This window comes from Protopterus annectens, chromosome 3.part0 (genome assembly GCF_019279795.1).
Source record: "Protopterus annectens isolate FY-2018-M chromosome 3.part0, PAN1.0, whole genome shotgun sequence".
Classification (NCBI taxonomy): Eukaryota; Metazoa; Chordata; order Ceratodontiformes; family Protopteridae; genus Protopterus; species Protopterus annectens.
In genome coordinates, this window is record NC_056731.1 from 101,478,933 (window position 1) to 101,504,377 (window position 25,445).

The 25,445-nt window shown below is 39.2% G+C and overlaps 1 protein-coding gene across 3 annotated transcripts in view; it reads right to left on the minus strand.

Annotated features, from left to right (window-relative positions):
• RAPGEF5 (Rap guanine nucleotide exchange factor 5) overlaps positions 1 to 25,445 on the minus strand; it is a 1,983,710-nt gene that overhangs the window by 728,152 nt on the left and 1,230,113 nt on the right. For all 3 annotated transcript variants that reach the window (XM_044064607.1, XM_044064608.1, XM_044064609.1), the window contains exons 15-16: positions 6,743 to 6,861; positions 6,294 to 6,382 (exon numbers count right to left, since the gene is read on the minus strand). In XM_044064607.1, coding sequence (XP_043920542.1) covers positions 6,294 to 6,382; positions 6,743 to 6,861 — 208 coding nt within the window. The remainder of the gene's footprint in view (positions 1 to 6,293; positions 6,383 to 6,742; positions 6,862 to 25,445) is intronic.

Genomic DNA, 25,445 nt, shown 5'->3' on the forward strand with positions numbered 1-25,445 from the left:
TGATGTGCCTATTACAACCTAAGGCTTTGGTATACTGGCCAGACGTTGTGCTAGCCTTGGCAGAGAATCCCTAGTGTAATGAATACTGCAACAATGATATTGAAGGACATCATGACTATCAGCAATCCATAACACATTTTACTTCACAAGCTTGAGGCATGGTCTCCCAGACAGGATATGGAGTGGCAGGAAACCTGCAGATACTTTCAGAGACAGGCAGTGGCACTCTGTGAGAGTGGAATACATTTCTGTTACAAGGAAGAAAGGTATAGGAGATGCTACCCTGGCTGTTAGGAGAGGTACAACAGAAAAAGAGAAGCCACACATTACCATACATCTACCACAGACAGACCCATGCCTTGAACAGAAACATTAAATAATATTTCTCATTCAGTAATCTCTTCTATTTTATATCTTTAGGGGCAGTAGTACATAAAGAACTTCTACTACTCTAAGGCAGAAATGTGGACATTAAAAAAAAATAAATATGGACACTAGAAGAGAATAATATATTATGTAACTACACTAAAATTATAATAAAAAGGCTTTACAAACTACAGTGCTGCATATTTTCATCCATATACCTCCAGTTCTTATTGTGTAATTACGCTCTCCTTTTAATTCCAGCCCCCACCACCACAAAAAAGTTTGTATAAAAGCATCAGGAGCAGGAGACCACAAGATTACATTCCAGTTAATCAAGTTAGATACCAAACAGAGATGGAAAAGGAGCCACAGGGTAAACTGCAAAGCTTATGGCAAAATGCTGCTTGGAAGTTAAACTTAAAATAGCATCTTCATGTAAGGACATATTTTGTTTTATAGTATTAAAGTCATAAGGGGACACTTTTTTCTGTAACCCTAAAAGTTATTTCTATTATCATGAATATACAAAGCAGCAATATTCAACTGTGGCTCAATGTATATGACAGGTAAACATTGAGCATAACATTCTACTTTACCTTGGACCAAGATGGTTCAGTCACATAAGAGAGAGAAAATATTATCAATAAAGCTATACCCACTGCCTTCATTTGGGAATAACAATGGATTTGATACAGATTTTGCCAAAAGAGCCGCTAAGTACCAAGAGCTCACATCCACCTATTTACCATACAGAGGAACATCTAAAATGTGCAACCTTGTGTTATCATCAAGCAGGTTATAATCACAGCCTCCAGAAGCAAAAGCAGAAGATTATAGGGTTCTAACACTGCTACAGCCAGAAATATACAGTGCAGCCAAAGGTAAGTCATTTGACAGCTCTGAATGCCAACTTCAACAGATGCTATATTAGGCAAGGGACCATTCTATCCCTGATAAGCCAGTCAAGTAATTCTTCATCTTGTAGACTCCCCTCCTCTGCATGTAACCATCCATAGAGAAACCCATTCCTTGAACAGAAACATTAAAGAATATTATTCTTTCAGTCATCACTTCTGCTTTATACCTTTAGGTGTAGAACACAAAGGACATTTATTACTTTAAGGCAAAAATGTGGACATCAAGAAAGAAAAAAGGGAAATGTGGACTGGCGAAAAATAATCTATTATCCAACTACAATAAAAGTATGATGAAAAGGCTCTACAAACTACAGTGTTGCACATTAAGTTCAACTTAATTTGGAACGTCAGTAAAAAATATATATATAATACTACTAGTCAAGCACTTTTGCCAGCTGATATTTTGGGAGCATAAGCAAGTTACTGGCCCAGCTATTACTTAATCCAATATATGATTCTTCCTAAAGCAGGACACTCACATGTCATTGGCTGTCTCTGCCATGTTGGTTAAAAAATGGTAAAGAATATCCATATGGCAATGCATCAAACCAAGGTGGTGTCCTGGGAGGATGCCTCACATAAAACCAATGGTAGCTGGGAAAACACAAATGGAATCTACTTTAAGATAAAGACAAATGCCTTGCAAACGATCTGAAAATGTATAGAGATGGTACTGCTCAATACAATATCTCATGGTGACGTTACAAGTTACAGTTACGAAAAATGCAAGCTAGCACAACCAAATGGCTGACCGAGGGGTGTAACAAGCACACTCCACTTTGTACTCACAAGCTCTTAGTGCTAACCCTTTGGGCACTTATCACTTAAAAATGGGCACATCTTTCAAAATGCTGTCCCCCCAAAGCACTTAATAAATGTAATTAACATTTTTAGCTGTTCCCCCTAAAACTATTTAAGATATTTCTTTTAGATTATCAATATTGCACCTGTTGTTGGAGGTACTCATTTAGACAGTTGTAGACATAATATTACCCAAATACAAACCCATGTTGATATGATGTTCAGAAAAAAACAAACAAAAAAAAAAAACCAAATGGAGTGCGGGGAGTGCCTTCTGTGTGGAGTCTGCATGTACTCCCCGCGGTTGGGTGGTGTTCGAAAGACATGCGTAAATGGGCATGCCTTCACTGAAGGTTGGATGTCAAGCTGGCACCTCGGCGTTCGTGGAAATCTACTGCCAATCATTAGCGGACCGGAGTTCCGCTGTGAAGACCCCTAACTGGGAAAAGCCGAAAGACAAACAAAACAACTCAGTAGAGTACAAAATGTATGCCTGGCTACACTCTTGGGTAGAACATGACTTAACATAGCAGAGTTTGCTCTGCTCTTGTTTCCAAAAAGTGACTACATGCAAGTGATTCTGATTCTTGTGTGAAGAAGTATGCCAATGTTTGTGTGTGTGTGTGTGTGTGTGGCTATACTATTTATGTATTCATATGCTGACCTGTACTACCAAAGGGAATGGGAATAGCAGGCAATGAAACTCCTAAGTACAAAAGAAGTTACTATTAGTTTTAACATGCCACCTGACTGACTCAATGCATTATAAAAAAGATGACTCAGGTACCACCCCCACCACCACCACTAATGACTATCCTACAGCAAAAGCTACACATATGGCACAGTAGAAAAGTTAAGATACCATAGAAATGTTGTTACTGACAGCCAGGCTGCAACCACACTTTGATGGGGTATCACTTAATAGAAATATAAACCATACAGCAAAAAAAGTGTCTTTCAAAAGAAATGTTCACTCATCACAAAATAATAATAACAGCTGCCAGTGTTTTTTTAGGATCCATGTATAGAAAATGGAAATTAGCTATACCCTTAAAAATGACAAGCGCCTCCATATTTTAAGTAGCTTTTATCATTTTCTGTTTTTATTTACCAATGAAATTGACTTCTAGTTTATCTTGTAATACTTAATATCAAATATTAAACACAAACATATATTTTATATATATTTGTTGAAAGATGCTATATTAGGTGAGTTTACTCTGAAGACCTCAGAAATTGACGGGAAAGAATAAGAAAATTAGACCCAGTTACTGACCAACAACAGGAAGTAAAATAAAAGTCATTTTGTCAAACAGCAGATGCAGCATTGTTTCCCAAATCAGCCTTACAGCAGCTGGTGCTGTACAGCTACATATTAGGACAAAAGGAAATGAAATCACTGTTTTAGGAAAGGGAAGATGGCTGGGAGCCACATCTTCATTGTAATATTTATCTGAGGCAGTACAGCAGCTGTTTAAGGGTACCTAGAGGTTATTCTGTGAGGTATGCAGTACAGCCTGTGTGTCACAGAGGAAGGTTATACAGCTTACAAGTTTAGTAATATAAAGGTTTACTGCATTCCTACAAATTAGCTAGATCCATCATCTGACTGGCAGCAGAAGCTACAAATATAATTGTCTGGGACATTATTACTGTTACCAGCAGGTTTTAACAAAGGTAGCACTCCCCCAATAGAGAAAGGCAACCCTTATGCATGTTGAGCAAGCACTTCTGAGCATCTGCTTAAGTAGCTAATAATGCTGAGGTATAACACTACTAACATAAAGATCTACAGTCTAAATTAGATCTCCAGAGTCTAGCCAGACACCCCAAGGAGCAAAAGACCCTCCTGCCTGTGGCTGTCACTTTCAGTGTAATATATTTCTTTCACTGATCAACATTTGTGTCTGACCCTGCAGTGCATGGGAATGGTCTGTTTGCCTCAGTTGCAGTCTCAAACAGTTAAACCTGTAGTGATAATCAATAGTTTACATAAATTGTTCATGCAGGAGTCCTTTGGTATTAAATGCGGCAGAACTGCGCTGATGGACAAGTACACTTACACTTTAGAAATGTGGGTAATACCCCTATAAATAATTTCAACAAGCCACTGACAAGCTTTGCTTTTGTAATGACCAGAGGCAGGAATGTTAAGTTACTGAAAAGCATGCAAGACAAAAAGCATAGCAGAAGTGGGCAGTGCTGTGTATTCATTACTCTAAGGCTGAGATTACTTGCCTTTTCTCTTACTAGCAACGGTAACCTCCACATTATGTTTTGTAATTATCCTGCAATAATGCAGAATTTACTGATCATGAACCTTTTATTTATGGAATCTTACACAACATGTATATTTAACCCAAATGCAAAGGCTGCACAGTCACCGTATATCTTTCTGAAGGTACCCGAAACTCAATCTATCCATGCAGTTTGCATTTATTTATTTTTTACAGCCAGTTTTCAAAAACACACAGATGTTTAGTGGTGATGTTTCTAGTTCAGTTGTCATGCTTATTTGTCTAATTATGTAACACATCAGTAAAACTAACCATCTTGGAGTTGCTGCTAATTTAAGAAGCAAGTGCTATCAGGCACAATATGTAATGCTTACACACACACATGCCTTTTTAATTGCAAAATAGTTAATACCAAGTAAAGCTACACAAAAGAAGCTAATCTGAGATGCAAGGAGATGTAGCCCCTGGCTGTGGACCTAGCTTCCATGATTGGCTCAGGCAGTGGGGAGCAGACAGTCAGGTAGGTAATGAGATTAAGGAGCCAATGTTAGCTTACTCATCTTGAGGGGAAAGATTTAGTTTGGTTCCACTCCAGCAGCCTCATTTGGGAGAATGCCCAGAAGTGCAACTCCCTACAAGTCACCACGAGTCCTGTCAAAGCATGTCATATGTCTTGCTAACCATTATGGGTGTTCAGAAGTATGTGCCCTCCTTAGTCCTAATGTAGCAAGGTACTGCAATATATTTACCAACTGGCAGGTGAGGTTTGTAGGTACCTAATGAAAATCCCACCCTAGCTAAGTATGATGCTCTATTAATAGCCAGATGTCACAACTGCTGCTAGTCGTAAGATAAAGGCATTTTGAAACAAACCTCCAATGGCCAGAGGATCCCCTCAAAGGATAATGTGGGGTGCAATGATCAGACATGATGGGTACCAAAAGACCAAATAGGTCACCATTACGGCTAAGTGGTCCAGCTGGTAAATGGTCAAAAACCGGACAAAAAATTACACAAAGTTTACAGCGGTCTTAGAAAACATGCCTAATTCAAAGAACTCAGCTTTAATGATACAAGCAAAAACTTTGAGAGAACAGAAATGTAAACTCTGCAAGAATACACTATGAATAATTCTATTCAGTGAACACATCAAGGCATAAACCCCATACATGGTGAAAGAGAAAAAGGTGCATCGTGAATACAGTACCACATAAAATACACAGTCAGTCTTCAGAACACCACCCATTCTTTGTCTTCTCTTAACTTACAGCAATGCACTGCTATTGGGTACATGCAGTTTAAAGCTATATTTACTATGAACAACTCCAAGAGCTGTGGGTGTCTTAACAAGCACTAAAGCAAGCAAGCATGTTAGTTACATCCAGTACAGTTGTAAGTGTACCTATCATACAGACTTCAGGTACCTCCCATACTATGCACTCAAAACTATGTTCTCACTCTTAAACCGTATCAGATTTAGAGCATTTCTCATAGGTGCCAAACATCTTCTGACAAAAACAGAGCTAATTTAATAGACAATAATTAGTTCTGGCATGAAAAAAACATACAAACAAAAACTCTAAAGAATGAAAAGTACTTGCCATGCACTATAATGCTTTGTCCAGAATCAGAATATTACTGTATTCCAACCCCAGTCTTGTTACTGCTGTTTCATGCAGCAGTACGGATTAATCTTGCTGGTTTATTAATGAACTTTCTTTAATTTCTGAATAAGATGATAGTGTACTACTTCCAAGAATACAGGGAAATTTCATTTACTTTTAACCATTTAACTGGATGACACAATATAACTGGGAAAGAGATTTGTATTAAAGTCTAACTTCATTACACACACACTTTTACAATTACAAACTTTAGGCTGGTATACACTGATATGATCACAGCTTCTGTGGCAAAAGGCATAGAGCAAAAGCAAGAGCACCAGTGCTAGTCTGACTTTTGATTGCTTTACCTGTCTCTTTGCCTTGTCCTTCCACCTGGTGCAAGTCATTCAGGAGATGTTCCAGAATCTTCTCAGGGGTCCCGGACACAACCATGTACCTGTCAGAAAGAAGGGAGTCTAAAGAATCATCCTCCATAGAAGATTGTGAACGACTACTCCATTCATCCTCCTCATCTTCCTCATCAATGTATTTGAAATAAGGCACATCAAATGTGGGCAGTGTCACTTCTCTGTATTCAAGTACTGAAGAATCCCTGGTCACAAAATAAGGGTCAAAGACCCTTAACCTAGAACTCCCCATACTTCTTGTTTAACAACAAAGAAATTACTTGCATTCTAAAACATTCTGCAGCTACAGCTCCCTCCCAGGAAAGCACAAGCCTTCATATGTCTGCTAAATGCTCTGCAGTCAAGAGTCGGTGTCTGCTGTGCAAGAGTAAAGAGAAAGCAGCATTTACCTCCAATCACAGTTGGCACTCCCTGCTGAGGGGGCGGGGCTTTCTGGCAGCACATTCTGAAGCACCAAAACATCCTTGTTCTCTTCTTTTTCTTGCAAGGTAGGCACCTTGTCATTCTGCTAAAAATTCAGGAAAAACAAAGAAATAATTTCTTTAGTAAAAGATGATAATAATGAATCAGATGTACATTTCTTGAAGAAAACTGATTTCTCCGTGCCTGCAGTGTGCATCGATAATGAATTTCAGAAAATCATTGCAGTAATCAGCCTGTTTAAGTACATGCTTAATCCTCTAATGTGTCAAAAAAAAAAAGAGCAAAGGCACATCTCCGGAAGGATAAATAATATAATTAGTTTTCTATATTCAGTACTTTCTAACAAAATGCAAGCACATGCTTTAACATGATTACAGAATAAAAAAAAAGTCATCTCTGAAAGCATCTTTTTATTGTCTTTTTGAGTGACACTGGAATTTTACTTCCCAGAAAGACAATGGTATTGTTTTTATGAAGGAGAAGTGCACCTTACATATTCACTTATTCCAGGGTACTGTCCTACGGATAATCCCAGTGAAGTACTGCACAGCATAAAGAGCAGAGCCGCTTCCTAAACTGCCTCTCCTTTTAAACTACATAATCTAGGTGGATTTGTTCTCTGTCTAAAATAATCTCTCTTCCTACATCTCATCAAGTTTAGCATACTTAAGGAGAGTAATCTTTTAACTGACTTTAATTAACCTACAGACATCTGTTATTATTTTCACATTTCCTGCTTGTTATGAATGCATCTGACACCACACGCTGGAATGGAAGAATTTAGAAAAGATGCATGACAGGGAGTTTACAAAATATGTACATACACAGTGCCTTACTGTATGTAACCTTTTATCAAAGTAAACATTTAGGTCTGTTTGTCTTTTACTTGTGCTGATTATGTTGCAAAGATTCAAATCCTGCTGGAAAGGGATATGCTGCCAGGTGGTAGCAGTTCGTACAAGAGAGTCAATGTGAAAGTATTCCATTGTTGTGTTAGACATACATCTTATGCTTCAGGTTTAAAGTAAAGGCTGTGAATTGCAGTTGAGTAACACACATTTCACTGGCTACTGACAGAAATGTAATCTATTCAACACTTTTGTTTTCCAGCAATGAAAATGTGAAGATGTGGAAAAAGTAAAGTGTGATGCATTAGTTTGTCCCAGGTATACAGAATGTGTATAATAAAATAGGTCATCTGGAAATACCCTTACCCATGCATGTATTTGTATTTACCGCATTAGGTTTACTTTTGGTTACAGATATGATGGGAGGCATCACTTGAGATAAATATAGGGTCCATTTATCTGGGGCTTTCTGCTCAACAATTACTGATCCATGAGGTGGTCTGCAGAAGAATGGAGCCATCAGGAATGGTGTTCTCTCTCAATACCACAAAGGAACTATAGCAATAAAAGAACTGCTCCATCAGGAAATGTGTTTCCTTTAGAGAATCATTTCTGTAATTAAAAGACCAGAAATGACTTGACTGCACAGGTATTTCCCCTTAACGGCACACATAACAATCCACCCTAACTAATCTTTTATTTATGTAATCTCCACCCTAATATCTTTATAACCACTGATTTCATCTCATTAAAATAAACAAACAAAAAATAAATAATATCAACTTCATCTGCCTACACTGTTGCACTGTCCCAACAACTCTTCTCCCTTACAGCATTAGCAGTGACATACCCAGCCTATTACTTATCAAGTCACTTTCAGAACATTCTGTGACGAAACCATGGACATTTTAAGATTAGTCACTCCTGACAGCACTGTAATCAGGACGATGCTCCAGGTGCCTCAGTCTTACATCTCTAGGGCACATATAATCGAAAAACATCACACACTCCCATCTTGTAGCAACCATAGGGCCCTTTAATATACATTATCTCACCATACAAACCTGCACCCAAATTCCATTTAGACAGACACAATGGAAGTGTGAAATCTGTCGCGGGCCCTTATGAACCTGGGAATACTGGAGCTTTAGAGCTACCACTTTCACGGAAAGCAAATGCATTTTCTGTCATCATATGCAACCAACAAAATGAGAAAGTAAACTTACATTCAGTAAAATTTTGTCTTTAATGTATTTGAGCTCCATAACACAGCTTAGCCATTTTGTATTTTGGCCTAGATTTTACATATCTGTCATATGTTTCATAATTTATGATGTTTTTGCTACATGTGATTGTGTAGTTATTAGGATCTACTTTACGGAAAAAAGTAAAAACCTTCACCACTCCTTTTCATGAAACAAATGCATAATACATGTTCAAAATATGGAACAAAAACTTTTTTTAATGTAATCTAGCATTAAATGTTCTGCTCAGTTTGGTGAACACATTTTTATAACATTTAATCTTAAATCATTTGGTCAAAATACAACACATAATAATATACAGAGTCTCTCAGGTCATCTCACAAACATAACTGGTATTTGTTTAAGATCCAAGTAATTATGTAAACTGAAAACAGATGTTACTACCTTTTGACACAAGTCATAGCTAAAAAGGGCCTAGGACCAACCACTGGTCCACAGCATGTTAAATTAAACCAAATCAAATAAATTAATGAAAGAATGAACGAATGAATGAATCAATTAATAAATAAAGCACCTTCCAAGAAAAAATTCACAGAAATGGCATAAGTTAACAGACATATATCATAAATGAAGACTGACAACATTGCAAAGTACTTGCACATGTTTTTTCAGAATAAGCAAACTCATCACAAAGGGAATCGTCAACATATGATTGTAAAAAAATTCATAGCCCCTTGTGGGTGTGTGTATGTACACAATACAATGCATACACACACACACTTCCTTGTAGGGGTTTGTATGTATATAATACAATACATACACACGCACCTCTTTCACTCTCTCTGTGTGTATGTATGTATATATATATATATATATATATATATATACATATATATATACACACACACACACACACACACACACACACACACACACACACACACACACACACACACACACACACAAGATGTTATTACTACAGAGCTTTTTCTTCATACTGGGGAAAACTTGGCTGGACTTGGCTTCCAAAAACAGAAGCAAACTCTTTGCATTGACGTGTGTGTAATTAAAATATCTAGACCTATAAATACATGTAACATACATGCTTAAAAATACAGAAATATAAAATAATGTTATGAAGCACAGCATCACAAGTGTGGCTACATCTACAGATACAATGATGACAGAAATCAAAAAATAACCACACTGTAGTATGGACAGAGCACAGCTTTCACCCTCTGTTTTTACTGTGGATAAAAGGTTTTGTTGTAACAAAGGCTGCAATAAGCATCGGCTGCATCAACCAGCTTGCAATGCAGGATGCAGAAAAATCCATGTGATCCATATATGGTGCGACAAACCCTATCTAGCAAATGGGCTACTGCAGAACCCTTTAGAGCTGGCAAATGCCACAGTAAGGAATAAATATGTCAATCCTGAATGTATCACCATCAAAGATGATTTACTTCAATTATTATTCAATAAATGAGGGTCCTAGATTTCTGACAAAAGTCTTAGATGATCATCCAAATTATGATGCCCAGACAGCTTCAAGCCACAGGGCAATAGTTGGAAGACCATCAGTGATAAGAAGTAAGCCTGATACAACTGAAGCCTATGGCAAGACCATCAGAATAATGTTTAAAAGCTGCATCTTTTTAAACATTGTAGCATCTAGTGCATGCATTACTCAAAAATGGTACTTTCACTGCATTCATTTTGGTTATTGTCCTTCTTGTGCTGTGCATGTCATTTTGTTAAAAGAGAGTTTTAGAATATAATATTTCAATAGAGTATCAAGAAATGTGTCGTTCTAAAGCAACAAGCCTTGCAGTGAGACACTTCTGAACCATTTCTATTTGGAAGGATTCAGCCATCAAATTAATACTGTTGTTTTTTCACGAATATGGTCCACAAAGTAACAACACTCAAGTGTGATGTGACTGTCCACATTCACTCCTACAAAATAATAACTCAAAGGGCAAAGATAGCTTAAAAGATGGATTTGCAAACATTATAAAACAAAGCAATGTGGTAAAATTATCTGAAATATTTTATACTACAGGTTCATAGAAGGTTAGTAGGCTATTGTCCCTATGGCCTTTATAGGCCTAGCCATGTTATACCCTTGTTCCCTTACTGACCAAGTTGCATGGTCCATATTTGCAGTGTGTCTATTATCAGCACCGACTGCCCTTATCCAAGAGGGACATAAATGACACCCTCAGGGTAAATTTACAGTCTCCCATCCAGTTGTCTAAATTACACTTAAATAGGGTCATTGAAGAGCTCTGCCTTATGTGAAGTAGGAATTTGCTCCAGAGGAGTGGCAATCTCTGGGAGACATGTCTGTCGCTCCAGCATGTCCTGCTAATATTGCAGGCTAGGTTAAGATCCCTAGAGCGACTGAATCTTGTCCAATTTGACTTGTGGATGTGCAGCATTTCCATTAGGGCAGGGTCCGAGACTGCACTGTAGGCCAGTCACAAATCCGCTATCAGCAGCCTATAAGAGAGAGAGGAGTACAGTTACATGCCCTTCAGTCTGTCCATGTAGGTCATGTGTTGAAGGCCCTGAATTTTCTTGGTGAGAAACCTCTGAGGTCTCTCCAGCTGCTGCGGGTGTCTGGTGAGGTATATACAGAAGGGAGCAGTGTATTCCATTAGTGGTCTGATTAAGGATGAGTACAGGGGAGTTATAATATCTTTAGCTCTGGTTGCAATACCCTTATTTATGAGATATGCAACACAGAAGGCCTTCCTTACCACTGTAGACACATGGTGATTGAAGTTAAGGTTGCTATCAACCTGTGTTCCAAAATCTCTCACCACAGGGTTTGAGCTAAGGGGTGTACTGTTAATGGTGTAATTTTCAGGGACTTCCCCCTTTGCCAAAAGGGATGATAATACATTTTTTTTGCATTTAGTTTAAGTCTGTGGCTTTGGGACCAATCATCTGTCTGTGTAAGTCCTTTTTGTAGTATGTCAGCATCGTTGGGGGACTCACTGACTGCACCCAGTTTGCAGTCATTAGCAAACGTGGTAAGCCACAGGTCATCTATTTTTGTCTGGATGTCTGAGAAACAGACTCCAAACAGTAAGCAGTCCAGGACAGATCCTTGTGGTACACCACTGGTAACTGGTCTGCTGGTAGAGGTGGAATCCCCAACTCTGACTGCATGCGTTCCGTCAGTGAGCCAGTTGGCTACCCATCTAGTGACATATGGGTTAATTTCCAGCTGGTTGAGTTTCCCAATGATGCCAGAGTGAGGAATTGTGCCAAAACTTTGGCTAAGTCAATATAGGCTGTTATGTACTGTTTTGCTTTCATCCAGGGCTTTACTGACATTTTTGAAGAAGTCCACCAGGTTTAATAAGCACAATCTACCCTTAATAAAGCCAAATTGGGTTGGGTCAAGAGTCTGAAGGTCACCTATGTCTTTGTTAAGGTCCATGACGATTCTCCCTATGGCTTTGAAGATAAGGCTGGCTAGGCGTATTGGTCTATGGTTCCCACTGTTAGTTGATGGACCCACCTTTGTACAAGGGAATTACTGTTGCTGTTTTCCACTCTGCTGGGACAACGCCAATACTTAGACTGTGGTTGAAGAGAGTGCCAAGTGGTCCCACTAGGTCCTGTTTTAGACCATTTAGTAGGCAGCCTGGGATGTTAACCAGACCCCAGAGGCTGTGTTTCTGGCTATAGACAGTGCGGTTATGACCTGCTGTTTGGAGATACTAGGTAAAGGACTGGTGACAGGAATGTTTTGGGTATGTCTGGTGGGGTCGGGGGGGGGGTGAGTTTTGCACCAAATCTGTCTGCTAGCAGGTTGGTGATGTCTTCAGAGTCAGTATGAGTGGTTATGTCCACTACTAGTTTGTCACAAAGCTGGGAATTCCCTTTTAGATTTCTGACGTAGCTAAAGAATGCCTTGTGATTATCCTTAGCGAGGGGATGCTAGTTTAGCTTCATAAGTGGCTTTAGAGGACTTTACAAGATATCTAATTTGCTACAAGCTGTGGAGGTTGGCCTTCCTTTGCTGAGTCAGTTCCCTCTTGTTCTTAGACACTAGTTTCTTCCTTTTGTTGCATGGCCTACTTATGCTTGATGTCCACCAGGGTGGCTTTTTTTTTTTTGTGAGGACCTTGTTTTGATTTGTTCAGGTACAGCCGAGTCTGTAAATTTGTTTATTTCCTGCAGTATAAACAAAATTCTTCACTGTAGAGTACATGCCAGAACTTCATTCCCATATTATACGCAACTCTTCTCTTTTTCACAGAGCTGAGTATGGTATATAACTAGTACTGCTCACTAAATCCTTTGCATCCATGCACAGATCAGGAAAAGCCTATCTTACAGGTGCTGTTACATCACTTGATGAAATTCTAAAGCCTAGACTTATGGGATTGTCCTCTGAGTGTTTTGGAAAGCTTTATCTGGTCAACTCAGTACCAAGGTCATAAGCCTACAATGGCTTTCGTGTACAAACACAAAGTAGCCTGGATGAAGGTTGCTTCTTTTTCTGACTTATCTGGCTAACTGGACAAGACAATAGATCCCTTAATGTGTACAGACCTGTGCGAACCTAAATGTAGGATATGCTTAATGTGCACAGACTTGTGTGAACCTAACTGCAAAATATATCCAATGTGTACATAACAGAGTGGACATAACTACAGGAATAAACCAAAACAATAAGAGCCAAGAACCAACAATCCAACCAGAAAAAACGGAATCACGGATAGACTGAAACGTTTAATAAAAAACAAACAAGTAGCGTAGTATACAAAAAAATTCCAGTAAGCGCTTTCGTTTAGCTCCTGCCAAACTTTCTCCAACTGATGTAGTGCATCACTTCCTGTGTATTAAATAAACAATCCACTAACATAATTAATGAATTAAACAATTAATGAAATTAAAAAATTCAAATGCTTAAAGGAACAGCACCAGTTATCATAAACAAAGTACTCATTCAACCCTAGTTGGCACATAAACAGGTTAAATGTGACATTTCAGATGTCAAAAATGACAAACGCAAACATAAAATCTGGAAAGAATGAAGACTGTAAAACTTGAATAATGTGTGAAATATTTCACAAGCAATATTAATGATAATTATAAAATAATAAAATAACCAGGCTTATATATAAATAATGACAATAAGATATGAACTTTGTGACGATGTACACAATATATCAAAAGCCAATAAAATTACATTACAAAACACGGACAATATGTATATATATGAGAGAATAAATATAAGAAAAGAACGCACATAATTTTGTACGTTCAATAATGTATGAGTATGTGTGTATAGAGGAACCTCACAGATGTAAAATAACTGTTAAAAATATGTACATATAAGAAATCTAAAAGTTACTATAGGACATATATGTATATCTAAAAATATCTAAAAATATCTAAAAATATAAATATGAATATAAATGAATATAAGAACAAATATAAATATAAATAAATACGTATATATAATTAAATATATCAATAAATGTGAATATAAATATAAATTTAAATACATATTTATAATTATTAAATATAATGTATAATATGTGTAATTTTGTATATATGTGATATAATGTGTATAAGTAATAAATAATGAGTAAATATAGTAAGTAAATAATTGATTAATAAATATATAAATATATAACTCAACAAAAATAGTGGATAAAATTTATCTCATGTAAAAAAATTTTTAGATTAATATGTAATTATTGTAAAAAATAAAAATTAAAAATTAAAAAAAATGATACTAAAATAAGAAATAAGATGGAACATGTAAAAATGTTCCAAATCATCTCTCTAGTGATTTTAATTTTCAAACACTACTTATAGAGGTAGTATTATTCATCCCTGGCTAATTATTGGCATTAAGTCTCAGTTGCCATTCTAATTCAAGTTTCTCCAAGAACGGTTGCCATGCACCCCCTCTAACATCCATTTTTATAACATCTAAAACAATGAACTTAAAAGAATGTGAAGGGAATGCATTAATATGTTTTGCCAGAGCATTCAATTCATTGCCATCACGTATTGCTCTTATATGTTCAATCTAAATGCTGGATGCCTAATTTGTACAGACCTGTTTGATTTAACTGCAGGATGTAATTAGTGGGCACAGGCTTGTGTAAACCTTACTTTAGGATATGCTTAGTATACAAAAACCTGAGAGAGAGACAAGGGGGCTGGAGGGTGAGAAACCAAGACTGCAACAGTGAATACACTTGAACATCTACATTTATGGTTAAGTGTACACAACTGTACTATGTTCTTCGTGTTTCACTGTTGCAGTCATCACACTTGGGTTAATTCCCAAAGCTGAAGAATGGGTGGAGGCAGTCGAGAAGAGTTGGGGCTGGCTAGTATGCCCTGCAGGACTGCTGATGCAAAGCCCGCCCTGAATTGGGAAAAGACAGGCAGGTGGTAATGCTTGGTGAAGGTATGAACAGAACTCCAAGTAGCAGCTTCCAGAATGTCTCTGGTAGGGACGCCTCTGAGAAAGGCTGTAGAGGTTGAAGTTGCCCTAGTGAAATCTGTTCTGACCCCCTGAGGGGGTGGTTTCCCATGGTGTTTGTAACAGAAATGGGTACCAATGTGCTATCCATTTGGAGATGGTTTGTTTTTATATGGCCTTGTCCTCTGCCCTTGGTGCAAAGCTGACTAGTAACTGGTCAGATTTCCTAAAGGGCTTAGTCCTATCAAGGTAGAATCTGAGCTGTCTGTGCACATCTAAAGAGTGCAGGATCTTTCCCCCTTATTTTGAGGATTAGGGAAAAAGGTGAGCAAATGGATAGATTGGTTAACAGCCACACTGGACACCACTTTAGGCATGGAAGTTGGGTTAGTCCTGAGGGAGACCCTGTTAGCATGAAAAATAATGATGGGTTCCACAGCCTTAAGTGCTTGTAGCTCAGACACTCTTCTAGCTGAAGTCCACAAGCAAGGCTATTTTCCAAGAGAGGAATTTTTAACTCTGCTGACACTGCAGGCTCAAAGGGGGGGGGGGTATAGCATGAGCTTTTCCAACACAAAGTTAAGGTCCCAAGCAGGGGTGCGGTCTCTTCTTGGTGGCCTTAACGTCCCAAGCAGGGGTGGGGGCTCTTCTTGGTGGCCTTGTTAGCCTCTCTCGGGAACTGCTTGACGAGAGGGTGAGAGAAGAGAGGTGGCTCAGTGCTGTAATGAGCAGAGATGGTAGAGGCATGGATCTTAATGGAAGAGAAGGGCAGGCCTCTGTGGAGTAGGTCTGCTTGGTAATCCAGGATGAGAGGTAAGGAAGGCTGTGCTGTATCCACTCCTTTAATGTGAACCCAGGAACAATACCTTTTCCACTTGTCAGCATAGGATTTCCTTGTACTGGGTCATCTGGCTTCACGTATGACATCCAGTACCTGCTTGCTTAGGCTGGTCACTGGAGGAGAATTCAAGGAATAAGCCAGGCTGCAAGGTTCAGGGTCTGCAATTACAGATGCAAGAACTGTCCCTCCTGCTGAGTCAGGAGAGTTGGCCTCTGGGGTAGGTGCCATGGGGACACTGGTGACAGACTGCGCAGTAGTGGGTACCAGTGTTGGCGTGGCCAGTCTGGGGCAATCAGGATTGCCCTTGGTATTTCCTCCTTTTTATTTTATTTTACATTTGTTGATCGGGAAAGTCTGACAAGATAAGATCCATTTTCAACAGAGGCCTGGGGAGAATAGCTCCAATAGCATTACATACAAGAAAATTTCAAAAAAAAAAAAAGAAGGAATATCATATGGAAAGAAATATTAATCCCATATAAACATACGTAAGGTATAGCTTAACAATACATTTAGTAAAGTCAGTAGGTTAATATTATACAGGATTTCAACATAAGATCCGTGTAGAATATATATATATATATATTTATTCCTGAGTGTTTGCCTGAATTATGAATACCTGCAGTAATTTTGTTAAAGTAATAACAGCTGGTTATTAAACTTTACAGAGAAAGGAATCAGGGGACCTTAGTAGTATCATTGAACAAGGCAGTGGTAAGAATTACCCTGGGGAGTAGCATGAGCAAAGCCAATTGTTTGAGAAGTGGGTTTTCATGAGATTTTTAAATAGAATAGTGGGGGTAGTAGAGGTTATTTGGCTAGGTAGTGAGTTCCAGATTATAGCATTGTCGCCTCACAGTAAGACGCTGTCCGGTTCGATTCTCAGCTAGAGCATCTTCTGCGTGGAGACATGCGTGAATGGGCGTACCTTCATTGAAGGTTGTGCATCAGGGCTGGTAACTCAGCATGTAAAAATCAACTACCAATCATTAGCAGACCGGAGTTCCACTGTGGCGACCCCTAACCGAGAAAAGCCGAAAGACAGAACAAGTGAGTTCCAGATTATGGCAATAGTGCAGGCAAAGAGAGATTTGCCAGCATCATTTTTGTATCTGATGACATTTATGAGGTTCTGGGAACTAGATCTTAAGGCTCTAGTGGGAATGTGTAGGTTAATTATATATTGGAGTGCATGTTTTTTTTTCTGGAAGGTAGTAGAGTTTATGTGCTATTGAGAGTTGATTGAGTAGGAGTAGTTGAGGTAACTCGAGCCAATTGAGCTGATTAAGGGCGAGACAATGGTGGGATTTGTATGAGGCTTCAGTAGCGAACTTGGCAATCTTGCTATAACAAGATTCCATTTTATTCAGATCGGTTTGGCGGAGATTAGTAAGGATGGGAGAGGCATAGAGAAGGATGAATAAGAGGAGTTCTTGCAATAATAGCTTTGGTTTGTTTTCTGATGAACTTTGTTCCTATAGAGCAGTCCTAGCTTTTTGTTAACTTTCTTGATGGTTTGTGCTATATGGATGTCAAATTTCAGGTTATTGTCTATTTCTACACCTAACAGTTTAGTGTGTGCAGTTGGAGTGATTTGAACGTTATCTTTGATCTTTGGCGTGAATGGTGAAACTATTGTTAAGGGGGGAGCATGACCGGGGCTGCAAAGAATTAGTTCAGTTTTTTGGGGTTAAGAATAAGTTTGATGTTTGCGAACCATGTTTTGGTTAGAGTAAAATTATTTTGGGTTACGGTTTACAGTTCACTTAAGGTGGGGGCAGTACTTATAAGGGTGGTGTCATCTGCGTATTGTACTACTGATGCTGTGAGTGAGGAAGAGGAGATCTGGTTGGTGAATAGTGAGAACAATAGTGGGCCTGGGATGGATCCTTGAGGGACTCCTATGGATACTGGTAGTAGGGGGGACAGCTGGTCATGCCATAGGACTGCTTGCTGATGACCAGATAAGCAGCTATTAAACCATGATATAGTGGAGGAGCTGAAGTTTAGGGTAGATAGAGTTTGGAGAAGCGTGGTAGATCTGAGTTTCTTAAGGAGCTTAGAAATTACCTTAGTGGGTACAGGGTGTAGGGAAAAGCTGGTGGTATTGTTTTGAGTAGTAGGATGGGTTTCAGTAGTTTCTGGTACAGGGCTACTAGTGGTATTTAGGGCATTGGCAAGGGTTTGAACTGTTTCGGTAAAGAATCTGTTAAATTGTGTGGGAATGTTGTCATGGTTGTTTGGTAGTACTGGGCTTGGTGTAGTGGCTTTTCATGGGTGGATTATACCATTTATTGTGGTCCAACATTTTTTACGGTTATGAGCATATTTTTCTTGCAGTTAGTTTTATCAAGTTTGATTTGTTTTTTGGCTTTGTTGTGGAGTTCTTCTTAGATTTGCCTCAGATTACTGGTTTTGTTTTTTTTTATATTGACTCCAAGACAGATCCCTCTCTTTCATTGTAGTTGCAGTATCTTCAGTTAGCCATGGAGCATAGCTAGTTTTCCTTGTATTCCCTTATCTTGAGGAATACTCTTGTAAAAAGAGGCAGAGGGGGAAATGCATAGATTGAGAGGTTCGCCCACTGGAAGGATAGGGCACATCCACTTTCCAGGCCTTTCTGTGAGGTACCCTGGTGCAGAACTTGCTGAGCTGGTGGTTGTAGGGGTAGGCAAATAGGTCCACCTTCGGGGTACCCTATTTCTGGGTCACAAGGCTAAAGGTGTTGTGGTTTAATTGCCACTCGTGTGGGTCTAGGAGATGTCTACTTAAGTTGTCTTGCCAGAGGGTTTTGGTTGCCTGGCAGGAATTAAGCTTGCAGGTGAATATGCATGGCTGAGGCCATGTTCCACAGGGTCATTGATAGCCTGCAGAGTGGGTAAGAGTGGGTTCCTCCCTGCTTGTTGTTGTACCACATCAACTGTGGTGTTGTCTGTTTTGATTAGTAGAGGCCCCAGAGAGAGTAGGGGTCTGAAAGCTGTCAGAGCATGCTTAACAGCTAGCATCTCTTTTTGGTTGATGTGCAGATTAATTTGATTTGGGCTCCAGTGGCCCTGAATGCACCTGCCGTCCAGATGTGCACCCCAGGCATAGTCTGATGCATCTGTGGTTAGGGTCTGGGCAGCATGGGGTTGTGTAAAGGGAAGCCCCTTGTGGTTGCATGCTGCTGCCCACCAAAGGAACTCTTTCCTTAGACACAGTATTATAGGTATGATAGTTTCCAGGTCCTGAGAATGTTGGCATCAAAGACTTTTTAAGTAACAGTGAAGTTTCCTCAAATGCAGTCTGACATACGGAATTAGTAGAATACAGGAGGCCATGAACCCTAGAGCCTGCAGGATTTTCCTTGCAGATAGATGGGTTCTGGTGGCCATTTGAGTGAAGTAGCCCATCAGATAGGCTTGTTTTTCTGGAGTAAGGAATGCCATCTGGGATGCTGTGTCCAAGCTTGCTCCCAGGAAATCATTTTTTTGACTGGGGACTAGTTTGGATTTCTTTCAATTGATAGTGTACCCCAGGGAAGTTAGAAGGTCCTTTACAAATGTCAGGTGCTGCAACAGCTTTTCCTGTCTGCCTGAATCAGGCAATCGTCCAAGTAGGGGAAAATTTCTCTGTCTACAATAGGCAATGGCTGGAGCCAGGCATTTTGTGAAAACTCTGGGAGCAGTGGACAAGCCAAAGTGAAATGCAGAGAACTGATAATGCATAGATCCTGCCCTGAAACGTAGATATTTCCCGAAGGAGTTCCTGATTTGGATGTGCAGATATGCCTCCTTTAGTTCTAGGGTGGCTAACCAGGCATCTTTAGACAGCATAGGGAGAAGCTGCTGTAGGGAGAGCATTTTGAATTTTGGTACCACCAGGAAGGTGTTTAGAATGGATAGATCTAAGATTGGGTGCCAAGTGCCCTCTTTTCTGGGTACCAGGAAAAGTCTGGAATAAAAACCTTGGCCTATCTTTTTCTGCAGGAACAGGCTGAATTGCCCTTATGGAGAGCAGGGACTGAACTTGGTTTTGTGCCTCTGCCCACTGGTTTGGAGGAAGGAAATAAAATTTGTACCCCTGGGATACTATGTTGAGGACCAATCGATCACTGGTGATGGCGGTCCAGTTTTTGCATGGTGGGCAAGTTTTCCTCCTAGGGGCATAAGCAATTGGGCAGAGGTGAGGAGTGGAGTTGAGAGGTCATTGTGAATTCTTTCGGTAAGGGGGTGGCTTAGCACTCCCTGCTTTAGAAGTGGAGGTACTCCATTGCTTAGATCTCTGCATACCCGGACACTGTAATCTGGGGGGGGGGTCTGTTTCCCCTGGGTCTAGTTTGAGATGGCCCTGAGGGGGCTTGAAAGGACCAATGTTTTGAGGGGCAATGCCTACTGAATCTTGGAGGCTGCACTTGCAAAAAATCTTTGACTGTCTGCATAGACTTAGCCTTTTCTGCCATCTTTTTTAAAACCTCTTCGGCTTTGGTGCCAAACAGATTATCCTTGTTCAGAGAAGCGTCCAATAATTTTGATTTGACATGGTCTGGCAATGTCTGCTCCTTAAGCCAGGCATACCTACTAACTACAGAACCTGTGACTGCTGCCCTGCAAGATGCTTCTAGGGCATCAAACCCACATTGCAGGGTATGCTTGCTGACTTGGCTTGCAGAATGCATAAGCTCCTGTAATCCTTTATTTTCAGCACAGTCAGGAAAGGTAGATAATTTTTGCTTAATAAGTTCCATAGTAAGTTGCTGGTATTTCAGCATGTGGAACTGACAATTCAATGCTCTAATGGCGAGAGTTGCAGAGGTGTATACTTTTTTACCCCATCTGTCTAAAGCTTGGGAATCCTTGTCTAAGGGATTCGGATTTTTAGCTGTAGTTGCTTTTATTCCTTTAGGTCCTTGAGAGATGACCTCTGGGTCAGCAGCAGGATTTTTGAAGAGAAATTTGTGAGAGTCAGGGACTCTGTAGTACCTGCCAGGTTTCCTTGGTGCAGGGAGTAAAGTATCAGGAGTTAGACTGGATTCCGTAAAGACATCATCCACCACATCCAGAACAGTAGGGATAGCTAAGGGTCTGTGCTGTGGCAAATCTAAAAATTCCCTGAGTCTCTTTTTGGACTGAGGATAATCCTGGCATTCCCAATCAAAATGCTCTCTCAAAGTATGTAGGGTTTCTCCAAAAGAAAAATCCTCAGGAGGGGAGGCAAAAGAAATGGATTCCTCTGTATCTGAATCCTCATAGGCAGATAAGGGCATGTCTTCATATTCAGAAATCTCAGAGTTGGGACTCTTGATCAGATAAAACTGCTGGGGACAAGTCTCTTTCTTTTAGAGGGGGAGGGCTGGCTTCCCCTAATCAGCATGATCAGGTCTTCTGCCATTTTAAGCATCTGAGATTGTGGCAAGGAAGCAGACGCTTGAGTTTGGGTCATCGTTTTTTTAGGCGTATCTTGTACTCTTGGCCTTAGAAACTCAGTAGTTTTAGAAAGAACTGAAGGCACGAAAGAAGTCATCGGTGTGTGTCAAATATCGGTAGTACGCAAAACTTCCTCAGAAGCCGGTGCCTGCACAGCAGCTCTGAACCCATCCAAGGTAGAGACATCTGCAGGTTCCATAGTCAAAGAAGAGTCTTGCGGCATACTGGACTCCAAATGGGTATCAGTAGTGGCCTCCGAATCCATCAAAGTGGGTGCCAGAGGCTGCGAAAGCACCTCACTGAGTACTGGCAACTAGCTTAACAGAAGTGTCGATGGCAGTTTTGGACCTGTGCGGTCTTGTCTCTGTCTTTATCCTTATGTTTTCTCGTAAGATTGGTAGTCAGATGGCTTACCGAAGCCATTTCGGAATACAGAGATCGAGAACAAAATTATTTAGCTACAATAAGGGCCCCGACGATGAATAGTTTGAGCGTTGAACAAAGCACAAAACCTAAAGTGAGGTACGTCGTGGTCTGGGCCTAAACAGGTAATGCAGTAAGACTGGAAATCTCGGTGTGGTATTTGCTTTCCACAGGGGAAACAATTGTTAACTTTTTCTGACATCGGTTAGAGCAAGAAAAAAGGATCCCCAATGGGGTACTTAGCTTTAGAAGACTTCAAGATGATTCAATTTCAGAAATGAAAACTCAGGTAGTGGCCGATCAGCACTCATGCGAACTGCTTCTGCTTCTGGCTCCTTGGCAAAAAAAGACTGATGTAATGCCATTGGCTGCCTGTTTATATACCTCTGATGACCTGACGTCAGTCCTGAAGCGACAGCAACCGACGCAGAAATACTAAGCCTCTGGTATTCGGGCAGACTGAGGGCTACCCCTGGCAGGATAACCCAAGTGTGATGACTGCTACAGCGAAACACGAAGAACATATGCAGTTACAGCCCTTCACTTGCAGTGAGCACATTGCTGGGAGGGAATACATACAATAACAAACATGTTGACTATATACAGAGAAATACACATATCCACATTCTGGTAAGTGGAGGCATTTACTGATTGAAAAGAGGGCTCATTACACAACTGAGTTATTAAAGAAAGGTAAAAATATATTTGTAAAATAACAGCAGTCTGTAACCTAATAATCACTACCTAATGTTGGCTGAGGTAGTATTTACTCACTACTCGCAAAATTTACTCACAAAGGCTTCTGTTTATAGTTTTAAGCTTCAGTCTCTCTCTCTTACTGTTTGACTACTTTGTAACTGAACAAATCAGTTACCAGCACTTCTGGTGTAGACTAGAAAAAAAGACAGCCATAGCTAATGCATTTATTCAACTAAACAAAATTAGTAGTCCTCTGAATATTCTGACTCTCTACTTCATAATTTCAGCACATTTTTTACTTGAGAATTACATTATCACTTCACAGCCACTGTGGTCACAGAATAAGAAACTGTAGTTTGAGCAGTTTAAACCTTTTGGTTTTGTGTAAGTAATAAGATGAATACTACCACCAAGCATCAGTAACATTGTCTGGTCTGAATTAACCTCTTTCTGCATCACCTACAATACTGTGGTATTAGAATCTGTTACTTCTCTAAACAAATAAAGAGAGACTAACTTCAGTCTATTAACTAATTCCACATGCAAATCCACAAATCATCTTCATGAGAAATTCTGAGCAAAGATGGAGGGCTTGCATCTATAGTGAAACATGGCTGTTGTGATTAGATGGCAAAGATGTGTTATGCTGAATAGATGCAAAATAGTCACAAAAACCTAGCAGGTTTGGTCAGCAGAAGTGAGTTACCTGCAGATAAAATAGTTTTATGTTTTGAGATAAAAAACATATTCAGACAGAAGGTGCAATGGGCTCCACTTCATCTCCTTGATATATCTGAAATCTCAACACAAAGATTAATAATACCTGCTGCAATTGTCCTAGACAGAGTACTCAGGAATTAATGCCAGATGATGTCAAGCTCATAAACAATACAAGCAAATACAAAACGTTTTAAAACAGTACTTTTATTGTTTGCAGTATTGCTCCTGCAAAACTTTATTATTCTCACTACAAAGTCACTGCACCTCAGAATAAGTGTGATATAACTAAGAGGCAGTGTGAAACCTGACTAGTTCTTTCTCACTTGGGCTGAAAGACTGGAACACCCAGAAACAAGACCCATATGAACAACAGCATCTGGACTATAAGTACCCTTATGAAAACAACAGTGAGCATTTGAAGACTTGAGATGCTCTGCTTAAATGACTGTGACACAGGCTCATGTGATCTGTGCAACTGACTGTAGGTCAGTATGATATACATGGGTGATAGTGAAGATATTTTTAATGTAAAAGCAATATCAATGTAAGAGGTCTGTGTAGAGATATTTACTTTTAATGCCCTACTTCTGATTGTTTTGTTTACTGGTTACCACAGGTTGGTAGTAAGGATCTCAGTATCACTGGCATGCTAGATATTGAGAGTTATGTAAACTTTCCTAAATGTGTATTTTTGACATGTTTACTTTTGTTAATTACCTTTGGAGCATTTCTCCCGGGCCTCCACTGAAAATGGACATGTATCTAGTCGGACTATCCCAGTCAACAAATGTAAAATAAAAAATAAAAAAAATTTGGCAAAGTAATTTTGTTGGTCCTTTTTGCCCAGCACTGTTTTAAGTCTGTCTTTATGCTATACTATTGGCCAAATATTTGTGTTGTTTAAATTAATCATGTTTTAAGTATTTGCAAAGGCCATTCTCAAGGATAGAGCATGGGTCTACTGTACACTTTGGGCCCTTGAATTACACATCCATACCCCCTGTTCTACTGTGGACATGTATCATTCAGACTGTGAAACACCTTATAGCTCACAATAAAACACTCAATAGGGCAAGGATGGAGCTTATGCATTTATAAGAATCCAGTCAGCCATAACTGACCAAACTGATGTCAAGGAAAACTACTCTAGAATTCATCTTCTTTCGGCTTTTCCAGGTTAGGGGTCACCACAGCGGATCACCTTGTCCGCTCATAATTCTATTAAATGAGGATTGCACTTTTGATATCTATCCTGTTTTTGTTGACATTGTGTTACTATGTAGTCAGTTTTTGCATGTATGTTTGTTTATATACTTTTGCTAGATCTGCATTTACATGTCTGTTTATACAGTTTTGCTACCTTTTGATCATAAAATTGTTCTTTTATTCCTTATGCCACTGGTTTGTTATGCTATTTATTTATGTACGATTTTTATTATGTATGTTGGTAACATTTGGTTAAGCCATTGACTACAACATTCTTTATACTAACTTTACCAAGTGTACAGCTGAAGATGGTGGGACAAAAGTCAGATGTCAGACACTTGGAATAATGGCAGATTAAAATCTGTATATTTTATTTTTAAACAAAAGTGATACTCTTGTGAAATATTGATTACTATATTGGTGCAAACTTTTTAATATCTTTAAAAATTTGCATTTAGTTTTATTCATTTAATAAGGCAGCTCACTAGGCTGAAACCTCTTCGAGGGTGACCCAGAAACACTGTGGTTAAGTGAGTTACCTAGTGTCACACAGTATGGAAAGAGAGGCTAATGGATTCAACTCAGGACTACAGGATGAAATATGTTAACAGATTTCTTAATTCCTTTGGCTAACCTGTCACAACAGATGTTTCTTTTTTTTTCTTTCTTAGTATGTCAAAACAGAGAAATAAAATGATTAAGCATTCTTATTTACAGTTTTGTTTTTTATTATTCATTCATTTACTACATTTATTTTGCTTATCTTTTGTTATATGTCGTATCCTTCCTGTTTAAATTTGAGGAAATAATTTATACTGAACAAGTAAGGCAAATATTTATTTTACATGTTCAA